The 25,617-nt window shown below is 38.6% G+C and overlaps 1 protein-coding gene across 4 annotated transcripts in view; it reads right to left on the reverse strand.

The window, feature by feature from the left end:
* Positions 1 to 2,097: 2,097 nt before the first annotated feature.
* NUP58 (nucleoporin 58) overlaps positions 2,098 to 25,617 on the reverse strand; it is a 52,651-nt gene continuing 29,131 nt past the window's right edge. For 3 of the 4 annotated variants that reach the window (XM_070409452.1, XM_070409451.1, XM_070409450.1), the window contains 7 exons: positions 18,449 to 18,528; positions 14,974 to 15,092; positions 14,458 to 14,540; positions 12,420 to 12,621; positions 7,089 to 7,187; positions 5,469 to 5,564; positions 2,098 to 4,250 (listed from right to left, as the gene is read on the reverse strand). In XM_070409452.1, the coding sequence (XP_070265553.1) occupies positions 4,081 to 4,250; positions 5,469 to 5,564; positions 7,089 to 7,187; positions 12,420 to 12,621; positions 14,458 to 14,540; positions 14,974 to 15,092; positions 18,449 to 18,528 (849 nt within the window). In that variant the 3' untranslated portion in view covers positions 2,098 to 4,080. Of the gene's footprint in view, positions 4,251 to 5,468; positions 5,565 to 7,088; positions 7,188 to 7,805; positions 8,284 to 12,419; positions 12,622 to 14,457; positions 14,541 to 14,973; positions 15,093 to 18,448; positions 18,529 to 25,617 lie in introns of those variants that run through there. The other variant, XM_070409453.1, reaches the window with a different exon arrangement.

A 25,617-nucleotide genomic window follows, 5' to 3' on the forward strand; every position in this document is an offset into this window, starting at 1 on the left:
CTATGACGCGCACTGACCACTAGGGGGCAGACGCTCAACGCAGGAGCTGCCCCCTGGTGGTCAGTGCGTTCCCACAGGGGGAGTGCTGCTCAGCCAGAAGTTGGGCTCAAGGCTGATGAGTGCAGTGGCGGGAGCCTCTCCTGCTTCTGCAGCAATCGGACATCCCATGAGGGCTCCTGGACTGAGAGGGCACAGGCTGGGCTGAAGGACGACACCCCCTTCTCACCCTCCCCCCCCTCCCCCCCAGTGCATGAATTTCATGCACCAGGCCTCTAGTATTTATATAAATCCAGTCAAAATCCCAATAGAATTTTAAGAAAAAACTTGACAGGTATTAAAGTTCATCTTAAAGAGTGTCCTGAAATAGACACACACCTCACCCCACCCCCACCCCCATCCCAAAATAATTAAGATACGGTGACTTTTCTTATCAGGTACCAAAATAAAGCATCAGCCTCAATAATTAAAGCTGTGGGGTATTGGTGCAGGAATAGTAACTGCTTGCAAAGTGTCCGAGGCTTATGCTATGCAAATACTTCAAATAGATTATATCCTATCCTATATAAGGATAATATGCAAATTGTCCCCTAGACTGGAAGTTTGACTGGAGTTCGACCAGGGGGCGGGGCCAGCCCAACCACCCGAGACCCCTCCCCCCAGGTGGCCCCACCCCCGCCAATTGGCCCCCCACCCGGATCGGGGGCAGGACCAGCCGGCCAACCTCCCACATCCTCTCATCGGCCCCGATCAGGGCAGATTGGCCGGACCCCATCCATGCATGAATTCGTGCACCAGGCTTCTAGTTATTAATATAACCACCCATCTTTATTAGCCCCTTTTCAGATGATGAAGCTGAGGTCTAGAAAAGTTAAATAACTTGCCCAAGATTTTATAAGGTCACAACAGGTATCTGAACCCTACTGATTTTAGGAGTCCAACCTTTCTCACAAGAAAAATATTAACATCCATTATCTGTAGAAATCCTACAAATCATTAAAAAAAGCCAAAAACCTCCTAAATAACCTGGTATAAAAATGGACAAAGGGTATTAATATATTAAAAAGTTCAACCTCACAAGTACTTAAGATTAATAATATCGTTTAGAGATTGCTGGAAAATGGGTGCTCATACAAACTACAGAGGTATATATTTACACAGCATTTTTGGAAGGCAATCTGACATTAAGACATATAATTTGTATGCCCTCTCAGCAAATCCTCTTCTAGAATCAATCCCAAAGAAACACTAAACATAAGCATGAAGAACCATGTACACGGATATTCACTGCAGCTTTTTCTATTATATTGAAACTAGAGGCCCAGGGCATGAAATTCGGGCACTGGAGTCGGGGGATCCCCTCAGTTCGGCCTGAGCCCTCTTGCAGTCTGGGAGCCCTTAGGGGATGTCCGACTGCCCCGGGGTGGGAGAGGCTCCCGCCACCACTGCCGTGCTTGCCAGCCCAGTTTCTGGCACACTAACCACCGGAGGGCAGCTCCTGCATTGAGCATCTGCCCCACGGTGGTCAGCACATCATAGCAACCGGCTGTTCTGCCGTTTGGTCTATTTGCATATTAGCCTTTTATTATATAGGATACTGGGAAGAAGCTGCCTACCAACAGGTATTAGTTGAAATAAATCATTGTACATCCATGCTACAGAATAGTACATAAAAAATAAATCTGCAATGACAGGAACAAAAGTTTATGATATAGCATTAAAAGGGGAAAAAAGCAAGTCACAGAATACACAGATTTTTAACCCACTTGTTAAAAAAGAAAAATAATCTAAGAGAATGAGAAAATGAGAGAGGAAAGAAGAGAAATAGAATAACATTTGTATACATGTTCTGAAAGAGTCTAAAAGAATATATGCCAAACCATTAAGGAGTGAATACTCTGGGGAAGAAAGTGGAATCAGGGCCTCGGGGTTGAAGGGGACTTTTACTTTTTACTCAAACTTACTTTCTGTATTCAGTCTTTATTAGTACATTTTTAAGGCAAGATTACAATTCTGTGAAAACACTGAAAAACAACCAAAGAGAATAAAAGAGAAACAATGAGAAAATTACATATTAAGAACTACTAACACCTGCAAAGATTCAAAGCAACTGACACAATACATTTTATTGTTTACTCAATGACAGGCTCTGGACAAAGTGAAGACAATGGAGACAATGACATGTTTAAACTCCTATCATAAACTGATCTGTTACAAATTTCCAGTGGTTCAGCACATTAAAATGTAAAATATATAAAGAAAAAAAACAAGAAATGTAAATATTCAGATTTTTGCAGTAAAACTCAATATCCTTTAAGAAAATGTTTATTCTAATTGGATATTTAATTCTGACAGTAATTGAAAACACAAAATCACATTTTCCTAACTGCCCCCAAAACCTGGTTTTAGGGATTGCAATATTAGAGAAGTGTGCAAAAATAAAAACAAAGCATTTATTAGAGCTTAGAAACAAAGCATTTTCCTTATTTTAATGCATCAAGGTGCAAAAAATTTAAATTCCAAAAAGCCAATCGTTGCTATATGTGGATAAATAAAACAGATTTGACAACACTTTTATAATCAAACCCAACATTATACTAAAAGTGTGTGTGTTTGTGTGTGCATGCATGTATGTATACACACACATATTTATGCAATATCTATTTTAGAAAAAAGGTACCTCGGCGAAATGCTTCTGAAAATATTCGTTTGATGCACAGTATGTACAAAACCTTCTATATAAAAAATTAAATTATTTTCAATGAAATTCCATGTTTACATCCCGTCTGAAAACTGTAATTGACAGCTACATAGGTCTACCTAATGGTTTCTGTCTGAAATCATGGCTAAGGCCATTCTCTTTCCAAGGGCTCTCATTTCACCCACTCTATGTCACTAGTACTAATATAGACAAATATTACACAGATGCAATCTGACACGCCTATGTGTTATTACCTGGAGCTGTTAAAACAGGGGATAGTTTATAATTGCTACAAAGAATACTTTTTTTTTCTTAAAATATATTGTTTCTCTATTCCAAATTAAGCACTTACTTAAGACATTAAGAGGCTGATGAGCCACTCCATTTGGTGTCAATGTCAATAGCCCTATAGGAAAGAACTCTGTATTGGAATAGCTAGAAAAGTTGCCACTAAAATCATAGTGCCTCCTTCACCTGCATAGAATCAATTTGGCTTAATAGCTCTTTGCTCCCAGAACACCAGTCTGGAGTTCAAATATGCTCTTGAAGGTTCATTTCAGATATGAAAAAACATCTCATATAGCAATATGAGAAGATATAGGATAATAAAATCTGTTAAAATATGTTCAACAAATTTTACAGCATTCCTCATCTAGAGTAGCTGTTCAAGGTTAAGGTGGGAAATGAGTATGGAAAAGACTAGGGGCAATGAAGTTGAGTAGGTCAAATATTTACAACAGTAACCATTTCATTAAGTCTTTAAGCAAATAACTGCAATGACCTGATACCTCTAGCTCATCATTCTACAAGCACTGAGAATTTGAAGCTGCAAAGGTGAAAAATGGAATACCCTTAGAAAAGGGGAACAGTCTGAGGCAAAAGTTGTAGGTCTGTAAATATATATTTTATATGCACACACACACAATTGTGTGTATTCTGTATAGATTTATATACATATTCACAAAATGCCCTGCAGTGTAGTTCAAAAGACCTTTATCAAGAAACCAACTGATTCGGTCCTAGAGTTCATACCACCTATATAAGAAACACATGTGTATATATTCACATAATGTAAACTGTATCAACAAAAACATTGCTATCAACACTAGGTTAAATAGGTTTTACCAACCAGCGATGTAATCAGAACATTTCGTATACTGAGAATCAAAATAAAGAAAAATATACAACTGGGTTTCAAATTCACAAGAAAAAAGAAGTTTAACAGGGCAAATCAGAACAAAGTTAAAATTCCAGAGTAGGGAAAAATATCAAAACTTTAGAAATATCTTGGGATGCAATTAAATTACTGCATCAATTTTAGAAAAATAGACTCAGAATAAATGACAGTGCAATGGATTCTCCCAACACATCTACCCATATGTTTATCTTTTTCCTCTTTTGTTTCCAGCTGGAGGTTTCTTCAACTGAAGGAGTTGTCCTCCTGTTCCAAAACCTGCAGAGGCAGGATTGGACACCCCAAATGTCAAACCAGCTGATGCCGTGATGCCAGGATTGCTGAAGTTAAACCCAGATGTACTTGAGCTGCCAAAGCCTTATGTTTAGGGAAAAGAATATTCATATCAGAAGTTAAGTCACAAAAACAAATATAAAAAGTGAGGATGAGAGGCAAAGTTCTAGCTACAAGAATATATAATCTATAGAAATAGTACCTATCATATGGCCCTAAATTTCTAACATAAAATTTTATAAGAAAACAACTTAGCAAATAGTTAAGTGGCACCATTAGGGACAGAAGTTTAACCATCCAGGTCAAAAAAGAAGTGTTAGCGCAAATAACTAAAATCTGCAGACTTCAAGCTGCCACTTTCCTGGGAATTCAATATGCCAAGGTGCCTTCCTTCTCAGTTCCTCCAGAAACATTTTATCAACATGTTAAAGATACTTTCACAACCTCTGGACCCACCCTTGCAATTTTAAGTCCTCTAAGAAAACAACAACACACAAGTTTTAGGACAAGTAATATACCAAAGAGTAATACCTATTGTTTTAATTTTATAAGAGCCCTGTGTAATTAAGAGCAAGTACTATTACTGTCTAGTTAACATACTTATAATTCTGATACCACTGAATTTTACTATCTTCCTCTGTTGAAACTGTTGATTTTAGACGCTATTTAATATTAAACAGAATTTCCTTCAAATTTCCTCAATTTCAACAAAATTGAACTGGCATTACATCATTAATTTAGACCTATTTTTTATCCCTGAACGCTGCACATTTAAATAAGTCATTATTTACAAATACAGAGAAAATGCAAAGTAGACGGTGTTTGGAGTTTTCTACCAGAAGAGTTAGAGAAGATTATATCTACTTCAAATAACGAACAAAGAACCCAATTGTAAGATGGAATGTAATAACTAAAGAAGATCTCTTTGGAAGAAAAACCATTCTCCTGAATGAATGATAAAAACTGAGTTAAAACTTAAACCCAAATGGGTTCTTTTATAATAATGAAGAAAACTGTTTAACCATGAAGCTAGTCATTGGGTTCAAAGAATCTCTTACTTAGTTAAGATAAGATATACTTATTTATTTTATCAAACTAGTTAAGTGTTGTTAGAAATATTTTATAAACCTGAGATTTAGCTTATGAGATAAAGCTATATGGTTAGGCTTGCATACTTCATCCAGAGAACAGAAACTAAGCCAGGGATCTTTTTTGGATATTGGAAATCACAATACTTATGCTTTTAAATTAAATACTTTGCACCATTAAATTTGTCTGAAATTCAGGCTGAAACACACAAACCTGCACTAAGACTTCCTGAGGGTTTATTTGTTGTTCCAAATCCAAATGTGGAGGCCCCTGTGGTGCTGCATCCAAAACCAGAGCTAGTTCCAAATCCTAGTGGAAGGGCAATAGAGAAATATACAACGGCATGTAAAACACAGGTTTAAAGGATACTAACAAGTAAAACCCCAAATTATCAAACGGTCTAATAAATACAGTGTTGAAACACATGGCCTTATGAAGGATATCTGCTATTTACTCCTTTGCATAAAACTTCTTGGGAATGAACCAGATTAACCCTGAAATAAAACATTTATATGTATTTAGACTAAGTTTATGACCCATTTGTAATTTTTAAAAAACAAGATCCTTCCAAATGAACTAGAAATTTTAGTAATCATTCAAGCATGATTTCAGTCAAACAGAAATAAACAGATCTACTTGGGGATATTTCATTTTGAAGGAAACAAAAAGGTTAAATTTATAATAAGCATGACATCCACAGTAATTTAAACACAGAGTACTGCAATGGTGATTTTACTCTGTTTTTTTACCCAAACATTTTCACTTAAGAACCTCTGCCACTGAAAAACTGCATAACTACATAATAATCAATAGGAGGCTGTTGCCATGGCATCAACCAATGTAACAATGAGAAAAAGGGAGTGGAAGCATCATGTTTTGTCTTAGTAATAGGACACTCACAATTTAAATAAAAAAATATTTTCATTATATAAATTCCAAGAGATTTTGCTAGAAGACTCGTTTTTACTCTCCTAAACGCCAAGTGCTTAAAAATAAAATTCAAATTCTTTTTAGGTTACTTTACAATAGCTTATCTAAAATATTGAGTTTGATAGTCTTACTGCCTCTAACTGATGGCAAATTGGATTATAAATAGTAAGAATTATGCTGTCATAATTCTAGTAATTCCTAATAAGGTCTACTATATAAAGCCATAATAGCTTATAAACTTCCCCTCTTATGAGATGTATAGTTTAGTGGAAATAATGGAACCTTATTCATTATATGGCAATGTGCTCCATAAAACACAATCAACTTTTAATCATCCAGATCAGGTAATTATGAATGCATTTGTATTTAGCATATTTTTGCAGACTTACCTTACTAATTAGAATTAACTTATGAAACTATTAAAATAAATACAATTGCTATGTATACAAATATGTACACAGGCAAATATACCAAAAGTTGAACTGTTCAAATTACAGTAAAATTATTTCCCCATTTAAAATGTCCATTTTTAGAAAAAGATAATGATTAGGTGACTGTATATCCAGTAGTTTGAACTCCAAACTGATGTTAAACTACTAATTTTAAGTTAAATTTATTGAAACTAAATAATTTTCAAGTTCACATTTTAGCATATTGCTTTGAATATAAGAACATCCCTGCCATTTAATTTTAATACTTTTTAATATTCACTATTCACAGATAAAATGATTTCTTAGGTTCTAAGTCTAATACTATACAGCACAGATTATGTTTGGAGAATTGTTTTTGGCAGATGGAAACTTAACTTCCAAAATAGTAGATCCTCTTAGAAATTTTTTACAGGCTGGTATCAATTCAAATGTATAATAGTGTAATGCAATTATTAGAAAAGTTAAAGTGTACCTCCAAGGTTTGAAGAACCTAAGCCACTTGATTGCAAGCCAGTGCCAATACCTGAGCCGAATGGCGTTCCAAAACTAACTCCCAGAGATGGCTGTGGCCCTGGTATAAAAAATAAAAAATAAAAAACGGGAGGGGGGATAAAACAAATTTGCCTTACTCTTTCAAGATTAAAGTTTAAGAAATTGTTTTTAAAATGAACAGTAATAACTTTAAACAAATTCTATTTGCTAAAACTTAGTTTTCAGGATGTCTCCCCATCCTAATTTATCTGTCTCAACTGATTTACTTACCCCCCAAATTTTTTTAATTAACTTGTTCACACTAGACAATTAAGAGGTTTACTGCATTGAAAGATGAATGTTAGTTTAACCTGCTAAATAATTTGAAATCTTTAATGTATTGTAAATTATAGTTCTTTCATAGTTTTACTTTTAGAATTATTTTAGATCTCCCCACTTGCTTTCTGATAAAATTAGTTGGTATAATCAGTAAAGGATTTTTACTTTTTTTCTTTTGCAAACAAGCTCCTTACCATTAGAGTCAAGTCTCAATTGATCAAAAGAGACTGAGGCTAACATGGCAAAACTATCATGTTACTTCATAAGAGTAAGTACCCAAAAACTAGGCATGATTTTTTTTATGAAATATAAATCATATATATACAATAAGTAGATAAAAAACAAGACAATGTTTTATTTTATTAAATTTATTGTTCATTTTAAAGCAAATCAATTACACAGTAACATGACAATTCCAAATTGTTCACAAAAAGTGATAATTAAGTCCTATTGTTAAGCTCTGTGCTACATTACACCACTTATCACCTGATTAAATAAGATAGATAATGAACATTTACAAAGGCACTGCTGTGTACCTTGACAGATTCAATACATTCAAGATTTCAATTCAGAAATTTCTTTCCAACATTTTGGAAAATGTACTCAGATGCAGAACGATTAGTCATCCTTTTCCCATTTGTTACTTGAAAGATTTTAGCTGAGTTTGTTTGGCAAGAATAGCATCAAACTTGCCTCTCATTTTAACTATATACTTTTAAGACTAAGCAGACTACAAAAATCTAAAAATCTCTCATTTGATAAATAATTTATGAAAACTATTCAATAAATTTCATAGTACAATCTTCAGTCTTGTCTTTTTCAAGCACAGTGATCAGTGCATCTCAAAGTTGAGGGATCTGCCAAAGTAATATACAGATTGAAATTTAAAATTTTCAAAGAATTCAAAGCCTTCAAGTTGTTCAATGAATGAGGTTTGTATATTCAAAAGGTAGTGTAAATTATAAAGCATTAAAAAAAACCCTGAAGAACTACATTTTGCTACACTGGGACAAAAACTGGACTTTTCAAATAGCTTCCACCCAGAAAACAAAGAATAAGAACTAACAGCAGCCAGAGTTCTCATACTACTATTAAAAAATAAATTAAAAAAAGATTAAAATTTTTACACCCAGTTTGAGATCAATTTGAGACTAAAATACTTGACAAGCAGCTCTTTTGTAAAATGTTACTACAGGAAAAAGAAACTAAGCATATTAATTTCTTATTTCTAACAAAAATACTATGTAGAAAACACATGTCCAGTTTCTTTAACACTGAGAGACTTAAGTGTCACATATTAATAGGAGGCACTGCTGGTGGAAGACCCTAGAGAATAATGCACACAACAGCCCTCAGTCCTACAAGTCATAAGAGTTACTCAAATAGCATGCTTTTTATTGAGACAGGGTCTATTTTTAAGAGCAACTCTAATCATCGATATTCAGGATGTAGGTAATGAAGAACTCTAATGATGACAAGACTTTCCATTGCACAACAGGTACATGATATTTTGAGTTTTGTACCTTCACACAAATTCTGAAGGCAACATTATTTATAAAACTAGTAGGCAAATGTATAACATTTTTAATAGTTAAAGACTCATAATAAATATCTCCCATGCCAAAGTATTAGCATATATATTATACTCTGGCCAGCATATAAATTAGTTTCACTATTAGAAAGCAGAATCTAAATCCTTCAGGCAAAGTTACGTAAACAATTCAAGAAGTCTGTTTCGAAATCTGAATACTCATTCAATGAGAGGCTCTTTAGTGCCATAAACAAAACCAAGTTAGTAGTAATATATTCCAATGATCGCCCAAAGTGAAATCTTCATGTAGAGTAACATTTTACAAAAGTTACGGTATAATATACTCACACACAACAAAATCAAGTTTAATACTGTTAATTCATATTTTCCAGAATAAGTTCTACCCTTTAAAAAGTAAAATTGCATTCACAGGAAAAGAACTAAAGTGCTAAAATTTTTAATAATTTTCAGACCACTCAAAAATAGCTAATGTAATTAGTTTGGTCATATTCTAAAATAAGTCATATCTTAAAATAATAGTATTTCTTAAAAAAACAAAAAATGCCTTTTCCCCAATTTGAAAAACTTCCCTTACTGATTTAATGGGGAATGTTCCTTTGGTTATTAAATACAACAAAAAATCATAAAACCACAGGAAACTAAAACAAAATACTTAGTTTCCTATTTAACACTACATCTTAAATGTCCAAACCTACACTAAAAGCTGGAAAGTAGGAATTCCTACCAAAACATCTCAGTACTCCTTGAAAACAGCAGCTAAGTCACATGAGAAAAGTCTTATTTATGTAAACATCAAGAACTTTTAAAAGTGTCAAAACACAACAGCAAAACTTAACCCCAGCACATTAGCTTAAAACAATCTACCCTAAGTTAAAATTATACTGAAAAAGCCTAATGTAAATTTTAAGCTTTTAAAGAGGCTTCAGAAATACTGGTGGGTGGGAAAGTGTACTCAAGCTCTACCAACATGTAATTTACCCATGTATTCATGCTTATTTCATACATAAATAGCCTGCTGGTTTTTCAACAATTCTCTTCAGACTTCAGAAGCAATAAGCATAAATCACACAAGTCTGTCCTATTACATCTTCATTAAAAAACATCGAAGAATGATCAAGAAGTCACTTAAGTGCATACCTCCACATCCAAGAAAGACCACACACCACCTTCAGAAGGTAGTAGCCCAAGAAGCTATCTGCTTTTTTACATTAATGAAGTCAAGATTCCATATGCAAATAAAAGCAAACTGCCTCTAACAACTCAAATCTTGTACAGATCAACAGTGATATATAAAAATAGCACACAAGCTTTACCTAGCTTCATCTAGATCATTTTTAAAATCTGTTACTGGTATTTAAAAAGATTTCATCGAAGTCATAGGACATAAGGAATAAGTCATTTGCATAATGTAATTAATAGAGTTGTTTCTAAACAGGGTGTAAAATAAATACAAATCTAACAGACTACATAAATCTTGCTACAGTGGTGGCATGACTAAAATAACTAACATCTAAATGGGGAGAAATCATAAAAGAATGGACTATGGAGCCTGGTAGATCTTTAAAAAAACCAAAGGGAAAAAGAGAAGACAAAATGAAAAACTGTTATGATTGTTCAGCTTCTCAGTTCTAAAAATTCATACAACTCAAAATGAAAACACTGCAAGACTTTTTAGGTTGATAAATTACAATCCCTACCACCTGATTAAAAAATCTTATGTGGGTTTCAAAACTGCAGGGAACAGAGAAAATAGTCAGTTCCCCCAAAGTCTGACAAAAGTCACAGACAAAATTAAAGCAAATAAGAAAAAGGCTCCTCAACATGATTACTCTAAATTAAGCTATATTCACCATCACCACAGAAAGCAAAGACCATACCTATAATACTGCCAGAACCTAGCATATAATAGGCACTCATATTTAGAGAAATGAACATATACCTTCATATATCCATAAGCCCAAAATGTATGAGTGAAAACCTACAAACCTCTCTAACTTAGAATGGAAATCCTTTATGTGCAAGGAAAACTTACCCAAACCTATGCTTATCTGATCTATTTTAGGACTGATATTGGTTCTAAAAAGTAAATTGGGACTATGGTTGGTCTGATTAATTGGTTAAAGAATCATGAGAACTTAGGATCATAATTATGGGAGAGGGATTCAATCCCAAAATGACTTTTTTCTCCATAACTTGAGAATACAACCCTACCTTCCAGCCAGCTAGAGAGCTACTATACAGTGCTCCTGTGAGCCACTATTCACATGGGTCCAGCCATGGAATGCAGAGGACTTGGCGTAAATCCATCAGCAGCTGTTTACTGATGGGAAGTCAATTCTGTCATCTCCAAATGTGAAGAACAATTTTTTAAACTGCCAATAATGAGAAACAGAGAATGCTTCCCTGTAGAGGCAGCATGAATGCAATCTACGTTTTTTGGGTTTTTTTTTTACTTATTTTGTACTATAATTTATTCCTGAACTATATGAAACTCTCAGAAGGATACATGCTACAGAATAGTAGGCATCACTAAAAAATGTATGAATGAGTAAAAAAAAAAAAGTCAATATCCATTAAGACTATATTTTTCTATATTGAACTTCAAGCCTACCAAAAAAGGAACTGCAGTAGAAAAGACAAATAGCAATCTCTGAAAGACAACAGGACCAAATTGAACACTGCAGAACTGACCACAAATACGATTCTCTCGTAACAAGTGGAATTATACCAAGGACTAAAATAATCTACATTCCAGTATCTCACCAATGACTTATATCTGCTCAACTTTCTATTCACATTTCTTAATGTGCAATACAGAGCATCTCGAAACATCTTTTTCCTGCTCTTGCTTTTTCTTTGTTCATTTTGAAAAGGTACAAACAAGTCTAGCATATACTTTCTTCCAAATTTGATTTAGAGGGCCCGTATTCTTTCTTATCATTATACATACAAACAAAACTATTGGCCTTCAACACACCTTGAGTCAATAAAAACACACTTCATCCTGAATGTCAGTATTCTGTAATCACTATGTATGAAGAAATAAGAATGCACCATCTATCAGTATCATACATGAAAACTGCAATGTATGGCTGGATTATCTGACTTTAAAACAACAAATGATACAATCACGATTTTAGAATCTATTACTTCTAAATGTAATTCAGTAGTGAAACACCATGTTCTAAAGGGTATTTATAGCAATACAGCAAATAACATTAAGTAAATTCACAATATTCAGTATCTCATTGCTATATAATTATTGCTAAGACTACCCTGCGTTTTTTTTATCAGGTATGATTATAAGTGTGTCCATCACAATTTTTAGACTGTACTGTATTCATAGAAATTTCTTCAGTGCTAACACAAGGAAGACATAAAAATGCACATAAATGTTCTGCATTTTAACAGTAAGAAGCTATAACTTGAATGCATTCAGACCTGTAGCAGGCTGTTGCTGCTGTGTAAGTGTTGCAGCCATGGCTACAGCTGCTGCATTTGGAATGGTGCTGAAAGGGGTGGGTCCAGTAGTAACTCGGGGGGCATTCTGCCACTTCTTGACTTCTGCTCGCCTGGCTTCAAACACATCTACAGCATCCCCCAAGAACATCTTTCTGTAGCCAAGGTACTGTTCCTTGAGCACCTACAAGAATGAATAAAGAAAAGGTTAATCAAGTTTTGTGTTGACTTCAGTAATATGTGAATGAATATATGAAATAAGTTAGCAAAGACAGATCAAAGACAGAGTCAATATTATGAATTCCTCCTAAATAAACTAGTAATGCAATGCATGGCATGGGAAGTGAAAAGTTTGAGTTCTAACATACCTTTGAATATTTTCTTCCCCATTTTTTTCATATCTTTACAATAAACTGCCTAAAGTATTCTGGCTTCATGAAGCCTTCTTCAAAATGAGTTAGCTAAGCTTTAAGATATTAAAAATTTTATTCTAAATATTCCAATTTTTTCATGAAATTTTCTCCTCCAATGCCCAACCTTTTGATAAATGTTAGATTCAAAAAACTTGAAAATAAAAAGCACTAAATATATATGTATATGTTAAATACATCTTCTAAAAGGCCTGGGTGACACATGTTAAAATAATGTCCCTTAGCAGAGAGAGCTAGGATGGTAAAAAGAGGACCTTTATCAATATTTGACATTTTGCAATTAAAATGACTCATCTTGAGCTTGTGTAACCAAATGGCGGGGGGGCTTGAGGGAGGGGAGTGAGTTTGTAATTTCAGAGTAAGAAAGAAAAATTACCAAGTTCATAAACTGGCTGGTTTACCCAAGGCAGCATCTGCCTTGATTCAAGACCATGAATAGAAATGATTATTTTTCACATCAGACTTATTAAATACTTTCACTGAAGGTTTAACCTAATTTAGATCAGTTTTAAACCACTTTTTGAAGAAATGTAGAATTTTTATATTTCCTACCTGTTCTAAGCAGACATTAATAAATTTTAGGCTTTTTTTATTATATCAGATAGAACACTTACAAATCCTTTTATTTATAGTATTTAAGAGCTATCATCTCCTTTTGTGTGAATGTCACTAGTTGACATTCCAATTTCAGACTTTCCTGCCTCTATAATGGTGGGGCTGCCAAGAACTGAATATTGGGGAAAATACAGTCAGAAGTAGGGAATGTAATATGAGGAAAAGTAGATCTTTTTAAAACTGATCTCCCCCAAGTCCATCATCCCTTCTTCTGTGTAATTAGCTGCACATATCCACACAATGTTTAGTATCAATAGCCCATAAATTTTAGTTCTACTTCAAATACTCAGAAAGAATGACCTGCCTTAGAGACTTGAAAAGAACTGGTTGAAAAACACACACACACAAAAAAAACCTGACATCAGTCCATGATTTATATAATTCATAATTAATGTCTAATTTTGTTAAATGTCACTGAGCCTCACTGGATCAGGTAATTTAAGGCTGTTTCAACAAATTGTCTCATGAAAATATTATTAAAAAAAACAAAAAAACACCGCTTGTTACATTTCTATAAGTGAAGAAGTCCAGAAATCTAATGCAGCTGAAAATAAATGGCAAACAGCAAATCTGATCACGGAAAATCCTTTGTTTTTTGAGAATATGTATTAAAAAAAAAGAGTAGGTCAAAATTTCATGTAAAGTTTATTCAACATGATCTGGGGCTGCTTTGTGTGAATCTGTCTTATTATATTACAGTCATAAAAGGAGAGTTTTCAGCCCAGTGTGGCTCAGTGACTGAGCACTGATCCATGAACCAGGAGGTTAAATGGTTCTATGCCTGGGGTGTGAGGAGTACAGGAGGCAGCAGATCAATGATTCTCTCTCACCACTGATGTTTCTATCTCTCTCCCTCCCTCTCTCTTAAATCAATAAAAACATACTAAAAACAAAACATTCTTTTGTCCCACAAATGAATAAATAATCCACTTGGTCTAGATATCCAGAAAAATAAACTGGCAATAAAAACTTACCTTTACATTTTCATGAATAGACTGAAGTTGTGCAGCTAAAGCTACAAATGTCTGATAAATTTTCTGCATAGCCATTGACAAATCTATAAGAGAAAATTATATTATCACACAAATATATACAACCAATATTAGTTTTCTATTATTTGAGTCCAACTTTTGGTATAGTTAATGTATAAAAGGAAAAAACTACATTAGTATTTCCGTGGATAAAAGAAAATAGCAGAGTGAGAAGACTAAGAGAAGGATGTCTATATCAGGAACCTGGGGGAAGGGAGGAGTTCCTAAGACTTTTGCCCTTGTTAGCATTGTAATAATTCATAATAATGCATTTTGTATTTATAGGTAATAAAGATCTAATCAAGGACTTTTAAGAAAATTTTCGTATGGCAGCTTAAGACAATTACCAGTAGCTATTTAGAATATCTATTGTTTAACAACAACTTAACCTCTCTCCTACAAACAACAAAACAAAAAAGAGTGCTATAAAAAAAAAAATTAACACGGAAAGAATGTTACCTTGAGGAGCTATGTGTGAATTATTTGCTTGAGTGGCAAGATGGTTTTCTAGTTCTTCAATCTGCTGTCTGTATTGCTGAAGCTGTACCTCAAACTGCTGAACCAAGATTCTGAAGTAGCTGTATAAAAACATAAAATCAGATCAAAGTTTTAAAAACATTATTTTCTTTATATTCAAAATACCAAATAAATAAATACATGTGCCCATTGATGTAGGGCCCTTTGAGTTAGTCTGAGACATAATGTATCTTTAAGTGGTGCAAATAAATCCAAACTCATAAGCTATCAAAAATAGATGTATATCCTTTTACTCCAATCATTAAAAAAAACAAAACCTCAATTAAGGGATAATCTAAAAAGCAACTGAATACTCTCCAAAAGTATCAAGGTCATCAAAGACAAGGAAAGACTGAGTAACTGTTACAGATTGGAAGAGATTAAGTAGTAGTAACAACTAAATGCAATATGAATAGAATCCTTGTGTAGAAAAAGTACATTAGTGGGAAATAGGTTCCTGGAACAAAAAAGCACATTAGTGAAAAAAATCAGTAAAATTCAAGTAAGTTCTGTAGTTTGGTTAAATTATTTGTGCCAATGTTAATTTCGTGTTCTTATAATTACACTAGAGGCCCGTTGCAGGAAGATTCCTTCAAGAATAGGGCTTCCTGTGGCCGGAGCGAAGCAGAGAAGGGAGTGAGACTTGCCAAGGCAGGCTTTGCTCCCGCCTCAGCCACCCTGCTTGTTTCCCTCCAGCCTCCTCCGCCCTGCTTGCTTCCCTCCCGTCTCCGCAGCTTCACTCTCTTCTGCAGCGCTTGGCTTCCTCCTAAACTTGTCTTCAGACTTTGCTCCACTCGCCTGAGTATGCAAATTAACTGCCATCTTTGTTGAGTTAATTCCCATACTCATCTGATTGCCTAGTGGGCGTAGCAAGGGTGATACCAATTTGCATGTTTCTCTTTTATTAGTGTAGACTATAATTATGCAATATGTTAACATTAAGAGGACCAGAATAAGGGAAAAAAGAAAATTCTTTCTTGTTACCATTTTTGCATGTATTTTGCTAATTCTAAAATTAGTTTAAAGTAAGTTTTTAAAAAGTTTAATTGTTAATCAGAGTTTGTAAACAAACTAGAGGCCCGGTGCACGAAATTCATGCATGGGTGGGGTCCCTAGGCCTGGCTGGCGATCAGAGCCGGGCCAATCGGGGCCTGAAGGCCCCAGCAGGGCCAGGAGAGGCGGCAATGGTCGCCGGGGCAGGAGTGGAAGGAACGGACACTGATGCTGCCACAGCACGGTTCCCCACCTCCCCCCACCTTCCCTCGCTGCTGCACTGCCATTGCAGTGGGCAAGTGGTGGGCCAGTTGGGGCCTGCCAGCTGTGAGGAAGGACAGGAAATGAGAGGTTGGCCGCCAGCTCAAGGAGGGAGCCGGCCCTCAGCCCCCATGGAAAAGGGACCGCGTCGCTGCCACCCACCCCCAGTTCCCCGTCCCAGCCCGAGGCCCACCCCGATCGGGCAATAAAGCCTGCCGGCTAGGGAGAGGAACCACGGGAGGTTGGCCGGCCAGGGGAGGTTGGCTGTGGGAGCGCACTGACCACCAGGGGGCAGCTCCTATGTTAAGCGTCTGACCCCTGGTGGTCAGTGTGTGTCATAGCGACCAGTCGTTCCAGTTGTAATGGTTGCTTAGGCTTTTATATACATAGATACTTACAGTTCCTATATCTATAATCTGAAAACACTACAGTGTAGAATAGAAAGAGTATGCAATTACTACTACTGTCCTGATAAATTTAACCAGAGAATGCTGAAAAGATAGAAAGGGACCAAGAATAGCATGCAAAGCAGTCTGAACATTATTCTATATGAAATTGAGAACTGTGAAAGCTTTTTGCAGTGCAAAATGATACGATTCAACCCATTTCAAAACTAGCTCTGATGGCAGAATAAAAAGACACAAGAATAAAATACTAGAGGAAGTGCAGCGAGGAAGCACATCCCATGCTAATCTAAATAAGACAACAGAAATATCATTGCCATTCTTAATTTCCTGATTTTGATCATAATATCCTTATGTTTAAGAAATACACAGAGTGCCGAGACCGGTTTGGCTCAGTGGATGGAGCGTCGGCCTGCGGACTGAAAGGTCCCAGGTTCGATTCCGGTCAAGGGCGTGTGCCTGGGTTGCGGGCACATCCCCAGTGGGGGATGTGCGGGAGGCAGCTGATCGACGTTTCTCTCTCATCGATGTTTCTAGCTCTCTATCTCTCTCTCCCTTCCTCTCTGTAAAAAATCAATAAAATATATATTAAAAAAAAAAAAAAAGAAATACACACTAAAGTAGTTAAGCATAAAAGCATCATGTCTGCAATACTTCAAGCGGTTCAGGGGGGAAAATGTATATATACTTAGAGAGAAAAGAACAAAAGTAATAAAAATGTTAACATGTAGGGAATCTAGAAGGAAGATATATGGGAATTTTTTTGTCTCATTCTTGAAACTTTTAAGTTTTAAAACATATCATAATAAAAAATTGTAAAAAAAAAAAAATAGTTAGAGACCAGGAGCCAGACCTCTACCACTTACAAGCACAGGACTTCATCTCTTTGTGCCTCAGGCCTAAGACGGGAATAATACCAGCTGTAGAGGTTTTGTGGGAAATGAGATAAAGCATATAAAGTGCTACGCACACTGCTTGGCATATGGCAAGCATTTGAAAACTATTAGCTAGTATTATCTCTAGCAACACGAAAGGATATAAAAAGGAAACATATTTATCACATGTATGATTACTACATGAATATACAAAAGTTGAGTGAAGAAATTACAGGTGGATTTTTTTTAAAGATATATATTTTTTATTGATTTCAGAGAAGAAGGGAGAGGGAGAGGGAGAGGGGGAGGGGGAGTGGAAGAAGGAGGGGGAGGGGAAAGGATAGGGGGAGGGGGAGGGGAAGAGGGAAGGGGAGAGGGGGAGAAGAGGAGAAAGGGAAAAGAGGAGGGGGGGAGAGGGGGAGATAGAAACATCAATGATGAGAATCATTAATTGGCTGCCTCCTGCACATCCCCTACAGGGGATCGGGCTTGCAATCTGGGCATGGGCCCTGACAGGGAATCAAACCTGTGACCTCCTGGTTCATAGGTCGACATTCAACCACTGAGCCACCTCGGCTGGGCCAGGTGGATTTTTTCAATTTTAATTTTACTTATCTACATTTTCTAATTTTTCTTTCTAAAGATTTATTACCTATGTAAATAAAAACTATGCAAATAACTTTCACTTACCCTTCAATAAAATGAGGATAATAAACTACCCTCATAGGGTTAACATGAGAATTAAATGGAAAAACCCATGTAAAGTGCCTATTAACTCAGCTTGCTACAAAGTAAACTAAAAATTCTTAGCCTGTATATTGTTTATATTGGTCTGCATTTTTAAAGTTTAAAGAAACATTTGTTTTAAAAATTCCAATAACTTACTCCGCAGGAGCTGCATTTTCATGTTGGAGTCCAGGTGGTGTTTTCTGGGTTCTTAAAGCTATTTCAGCATTCTTTAACTCCTAATATACCAGACGTTTAAAAGAAAACAAAGGGCCAGTTAAAAGTTAGGCTAAAAATACCAGCTGTCTCTGGTTTGAAACTTCAAACAATGTAATTCCTGGAAGTTCATGCTGTGAGAACATAGTATGGATGAAACCCATTTATAAGTTGTTAAAACCTCTTCCGAAAGAATACAAACTATACTTTTAACAAACTGTATGTTTATAATGAGCTGCTGATCTACTTTAAAAACAATGAATTTCTGTAGGAGTCATGAAGTTAATTTATCCACAGCAACAGACTATGCTACTATTTAAAAATCTTTAATATAAATGTAGAAAACACTACTGTAAAAAAAGCAAGGTAGTAGTAATAATGTTGAGGCTGATGACGGCAGCAGTTAATATTCTGGGTACTTAGCCGAAACCGGTTTGGCTCGGTGGATAGAGCGTCGGCCTGCGGACTGAGGGGTCCCAGGTTCGATTCCGGTCAAGGGCATGTACCTGGGTTGCGGGCACATCCCCAGTGGGAGATGTGCAGGAGGCAGCTGGTCGATGTTTCTCTCTCATCGATGTTTCTAACTCTCTATCTCTCTCCCTTCCTCTCTGTAAAAAATCAATAAAATATATTTAAAAAAAAAAAAAAAATATTCTGGGTACTTACTATGTATCAGGTACTATGCTGAAGGCTTTACTTATCATGGTTAATCTTCAATAACCCTACAATTTAGATATTACCCTATTTACAGATGTAAAAATGGAGTTAGAGACATTAAGTAATTTGCCCAAGGCCATATAGCTGGAAGACCTGAGAACTGAACCTAGACAGCCCAATTTTTTTAAAGCTTACATACACACTCAACCATTCTTAAATTGCCTTTGGCTGGTCCTCAATGCCATTTCTATTTTCTAGTTAATTGTTACACAAGGCTAATATTCTGTTTTAACCCCTTACATCTCACATTCTTATCATTTCACTGACTTTTCAACTTCTACTTGTTTCCCTTACTTTTTTTTTTAAAGGATATTACCTTAATCTTTATATTCCCTGTAGCAACCTCTTGCCCTCATTTTATTGCCGAACTGTTAAGTCTCTGTTCTTCCCACCTCATTTTCATTCTTCCATCCTATCTGACTTGGTACAAATGCCCTGAAGAGGTCTAGACTATTCAAACTCTGACCCCTGCCTACTTCTCTAAGCACTGACTTTTGCCAGGCCCAGACTCATACTCAGTGCTCCTACTAATAAACTGCTTGCAGATCCTCAAATATGCCTATTTTTATGCCCCCATACCAATGCTTGTTAGCCTTCCTTCCTGCCAGCCTGAGGAACACCTAAGTTTGTTTCAAGAACCAACACAAAGGTATCCTACTCTAAACAGATGATATAAGTACCCACTTAAGCCCTTTGTGCCTCATCAGACCTTGTACTCAAACATACTACCTGACAGATTTAACTCACACTCTCTAAAATATTGTGTTTTGATCCCAAATGCCTGTTGAAATGCTGTGTATAACAGATACTTAAAAATGTTCACTGAATGCATGGCGGCCTCAGCAATGCCTTCAACAAACCACTTGGCACTTGCCCTATCCCCCCAAAATTTTAACCACCTTACTTGTTTAAACTCTTGAGTTATATACCCTCCCAAAATGATGTATACAAGATTTTGCTTCTATAAGGTTCTGGTCTACATAATCACAACACTGCTCCTCACCTCAGGATTGCTTATATTTCCCAGAAAAGCTTCCTCTGAAGAAAAGGTTTTGGTTTAAATAAAATCAATAACTACTTCACTAATGGAGTCAGACATTTTTTTTTTTCCAATTGGTAATTCACTAGACTGCAGGTAGAACACTAATTCCTTTATATGAGAAATAAGAATAATCTTAGATCACATTTTTTTGATAGCTCCTATAAAATTTTCTAAACTCAATTCGGATGATTTTTTTCCTTAAGAAAATTTTATTTTGCTACCTTTATACTCTACCCAATCTTTTATTATTTCATTCATCCCATTAGACTTTTAGAACCTCTGGAGTTGTCTTTTTATCTCTAAAAGACATTATATTAACAAGTATGGTATGTAACAGGTATTCCACAAATATTTGTAAATGGAATCATCCAGTGAAAACAGTAGAAGAACCCCATTATAGCATTCATTTAAGTTTGCCTCCTCTATTACTTTATTAATGACCCTTTCCATATAATTTCATATTTCCCATGTGAAATCCACAATTTCATGTAATGTTTAATCAATATCTAAACACTGTCCAATCTAAAAGCATAACTAACGTTTTCCTTAGAAAAAACATATCTGAAGATACATAAAAAAAGAATAAGTGGGAAGGAAACGTGGGGAATACTTTTCATATTTAGCCAAGGAATTTGTGAGCAGGAAATTTGAAAGTAAACAATAAAGCTTTTGAATCTCCTTTAATATCATAGGTTAGAATAGCTATTTTAGAAACACATTTTTATTAAAAACATCACAAAGTATTTCCCAATAGTTGACTTGAAGACAGATAAGCTGGTACAAACTTCCAGGTATAAGTCCTGGAAATGTACTATATAGTACAGTGACTACAGGTAATAATAGTATACCATCTATCTGAAAGTTGTTAAGAGAGTAGATCTTGAAAGTCCTCATCATCAAGTTAAAAAAAACGTTTTTAACTATTTGTGATGATTCATGTTGACTAGACTTATAGTGGTGATGATTTTGCAATATGTAAAAATGTTAAATCACTATACTGTATATCTGAAACAAATGTTATATCAATTATATTTGAACCTATCTATCTATCTACATATATATATATAAAGAGCCAGGGCCAGTAACATCCACAATGACCAAAGGCTTGACTGAACGCCCAGGCTGCGCGCGCAGCAGGCTCTGGTGGGTGGGGACTTGTTGCAGCAGGAATGGGGCTGGGGGACGCGGGGCCAGCACTCACACACACTCATTCACAATCACAACCACAACCACGCAACCACACACACACACACAGCACCCACCAGCTCAGTCTTTTCTCCCTTTCTTTCCCTCCCTCCCAGCTCGCTCTTAGAGCCTCTCTCAAAATGAGGACCCAGGGTAGATGAGGGTGGAGCTGCCCCCACTGGCCCTGCCCCCTCCAACCAGGAAAGAGGAAGTAGGAGAGAGGGAGGCAGGGAGGCCTGGAGGACTGCTGAGAAAACAAAGAGAGATAGAGACTGGGAGAGACTGGGATGAAGAGATGGAAACAAAATAGCAATATTAAAATATTTCCTCAATTAATAACCTTTTAATGTGCACAAATTTCGTGCACCTGGCCACTAGTGTGTGTGTGTATCCTATGTAATAAAAGAGAAAAATGGTAATTAGCCATACAGCCGCTACCCTTCCCATTGGCTAATCAGTGAGATATGCAAATTAACTGCCAACCCAGATGGCGGCCGGCAGCCAGGCAGCTGACATGAACAGGGAAGTTTGCTTGCTTCAGTGATGGAGGAATCCAAGCTTCCCCGTCTGCCTTGCTGGCCTCTCATCTGCACTCTAAGCAACCTAGTAACAAATATAGAAGCTAAACAAAACCCCAGGCTTCAGCCAGCACGACCGCAACATTGTTTCAAATACAGAAGGTAAACAAAGGCCAGAAACCTGCTTTCAGCAGTGGAGGTCTCATAGCTGGAGCCGAGCCTCAGAGCTAAAGCTGGCCCAGAATAAAAAAAAAAAAAGGAAAAAAGGACAGGTTGTAGCTTCAGTCACCCGCCAGCCTGAAAACGGCCCTCAGCCCCTCACCCAGGCTGGCCAGGCACCCCAGTGGGGACCCCCACCCTAAAGGGGGTGTGACCAGATGCAAACAGCCATCATCCCCTCATCCAGACTGGTCAGGCACCCGAGTGGGGACCCCCACCCTGAACCAGGACACCCTTCAGGGCAAACCAACCAGTCCCCACCCGTGCACCAGGCTTCTATCCTATATAGTAAAAGGGTAATATGCCTCCCGGCACCGGGATCAGCGTGACAGGGGGCAGCGACCAAACCCCCTGATCGCCCTGTGGCTCTGTGTATGACAGGGGGCGGGGCCACAACCTCCCTATCCACCCTGCTCTGTTCGTGACAGGGGGGAGCTCCTCAACCCCCTGATCGGCCCTGCTCTGTGCGTGACAGGGGTGAATTCCCCAAACCCCTGATCACCCTGCAGCTCTGTGTGTGACAGGGTGCGGCGACCCAACACCCCCCCCATCAACCCTGCCCTGAGTGTGACAGTGGCGGCGCCCCAACCCCCTGATTCGCCCTGCTCTGTGAGAGACAGGGGGGAGCTCCTTAACCCCCTGATTGGCCCTGCTCTGTGCGTGACAGGGGGGAGCTCCCCAACCCCCTGATCGGCCCTGCTCTGTGCGTGACAGGGGGGAGCTCCCCAATCCCCTGATGGGCCCTGCTCTGTGTGTGACAGGGTACGGAGCCCCAACCCCCCTGATGGGCCCTGCTCTGTGCGTGACAGGGGGGAGCTCCCCAATCCCCTGATGGGCCCTGCTCTGTGTGTGACAGGGTACGGAGCCCCAACCCCCCTGATGGGCCCTGCTCTGTGCGTGACAGGGGGTGGCACCGCAATCTCCCTATAGACCCTGCCTTGAGTGTGACGGGGGCGGTGCCCCAACCCCCCAATCAGCCCTACCCTGAGCGTGACTAGGGGTGGCATCGCAACCTCCCGATCCGCCCTGCTCTGTGCATGACAGGGGGCGGCGCCCCAACTCCCCAATCGGCCCTGCTCTGAGCCCCACCAGGGGCTGCACCTAGGGATTGGGCCTGCCCTCTGCCACCCGGGAGCAGGCCTAAGCCAGCAGGTCGTTATCTCCCGAGCGGTCCCAGACTGCGAGAGGGCACAGGCCGGGCTGGGGGACCCCCCTCCCCTCCTGAGTGCACAAATTTTTGTGCACGGGGCCTCTAGTATATATATAAAACCCAAAGCAACTGGTCAACCATTTGACCAGTCACTATGACATGCACTGACCACCAGGGGGCAGATGCTCAATGCAGGAGCTGCCCCTGGTGGTCAGTGTGCTCCTACAGTGGGAGCGCCGCTCAGCTGACCCATATGAGCCAGCTGCTGTGGCATGATCCTCTACTACCTCTGTGGCAGCGCTACGGAGTGGCAGCAGGCACAGCAGGACCAGGATGAGCAGGAGTGGCGCGGCACCCAGCCCAGGCTTGGGCTCCTCGCCAGCCGCCTGCTGCTTCACACACTACTATATCCTTTGGGAGATGTTAGACTCCCAGTTTTGGCCTAATCCCCACGGATTGGGTGGGAAACGCAATCTGACATCCCCTGAGGGGTCCCGGATTGCGAGAGGGTACAGGCCAGGTTGAGAGACCCCACCGGTGCACAAACAGGTCTTTGATAAGCCCACATTAAAAAATAACTACACTGCCCAGCCTTAGTGGCTCGTTGGTTGAGCACTGTCCTGTGCACCACAAGGTTGCCAGTTTGATTCCCAGTTGGGGCACATACGGAAGATAATCAATCAATGTTTCTCTCTCACAATGATGCTTTTCTCTCTCTCTCCCTTCCTCTTTAAGCTTGTCCTCAGGTTAGGACTTAAAAAAAGGGACTACATTGTAATATCTTTTATATACAGTGGTGGGCAAAGATAGATTCACTTATAATACAAATAAATAATACAATGACTAATAAATAATAATACAAGAGTAAAGTGCTGCACACACTCACAACTGTAAACCTCCTTTTACCCACCCTTGTATTCTGTGTATACTGTACCATAGGGACAAAAGACAAGTAGACACGACTGACAGAAGATATTATCCTCGGCCAGACCAGTGTGGCTGAGTGTCAACCTATGAAACAGGAGATCATGATTCAATTCCCAGTTGGGGTACATGCCCAGTTGCAGGCTCGGTTCGTACAGGAGGAGGCAGCCAACTAATGATTCTCTCTCAACATTGATGTTTCTCTCTCCCCCTCCCTTGCTCTCTGAAATCAATAAAATATATTTAAAAAAGAGGGACCAATATGCCTCTTCTATAGGGATTAAAAATCCCCACAGGGATAGGGCCTAAACCAGCAGTCAGACATCCCTCTCGCAATCTTGGACTGCTGGCTCCTAACCACTCACCTGCCTGCCTGCCTGATCGCCCCTAACTGCCCTCCCCTGCTGGCCTGATCTCACCCCTAACTGTCTCCCTGCCGGCCTGATCACCACTAACTGCCCTCTCCTGCCAGCCTGATCTCGCCCCCAACTGCCCTCCCTGCTGGCCTGATCTCGCCCCCAACTGCCATCCCCTGCCAGTCTGATCTTGCCCCCAACTGCCCTCCCCTGCTGGCCTGCTCGCCCCCAACTGCCTCTGCCTCGGCCACCACCACCATGGCTTTGTCCAGAAGGAAGTCAGATGTCCAGATGATAGCCGGTCGACCCAGTCTAATTAGCACATTGCCTTTTTATTAGTATAGATAGATTATATAGGATAGGATTGCTTAAATAGGCAGGAGGTGGGGGGTGGAAAGCTTTTTTCATCAGGAGGATATGCTCTTGGCAGACAAAAATACATAATCCCTATATCTGGACTGATAGCCAGCCATATGCACTTTACTGCCAAACCAGTCATTAAAAAATTGAATTGCTTTCTCACACCTTACACCAAACAGGTGCTACTCTTAAAACCCCTCCTCAGCCCCCACCTTTGGTTCTGCCTTCGCAGTTCACCCAGATTAGGTTCTGATTGATCCATTTCTATGCCTGTCAGCATCAGAAGCTCCGCTTCCTAGGCAGCCATTGGCTCCTTGCAGTTCACCCAGATTTGGTTCTGATTGATCAGTTTCTATGCCAGTCAGCATCTCCTGGCCTATCTCTGAACCTGATCAGAGAGGCAGAACTGATCAGCAGCCCCCACGGCTGGCGAGGCCCGGAGAGAAACAGAGGCAAGGGCTGATCAACAGCTGCAGATCAGACCTGCTTCTCTCTCTGGGCTTCTCTCCAGGCCTGGTCCGCAGCCTGCTCAGCAGTCAGTGCTGGGTCGCCGCAGCGCCCACAGTACTGACTGCAGGACTGACTTCTGGTGTTCGGTCATCCATTTGGTCGTTTTCGAAGTTACGGACCCTGGTTCTTTA

The sequence above is a fragment of the Myotis yumanensis genome, unplaced genomic scaffold, assembly GCF_028538775.1.
Source record: "Myotis yumanensis isolate MYYU_CA2020_CCGP unplaced genomic scaffold, mMyoYum1.0.hap1 SCAF_3, whole genome shotgun sequence".
In the NCBI taxonomy this organism is placed as follows: domain Eukaryota; kingdom Metazoa; phylum Chordata; class Mammalia; order Chiroptera; family Vespertilionidae; genus Myotis; species Myotis yumanensis.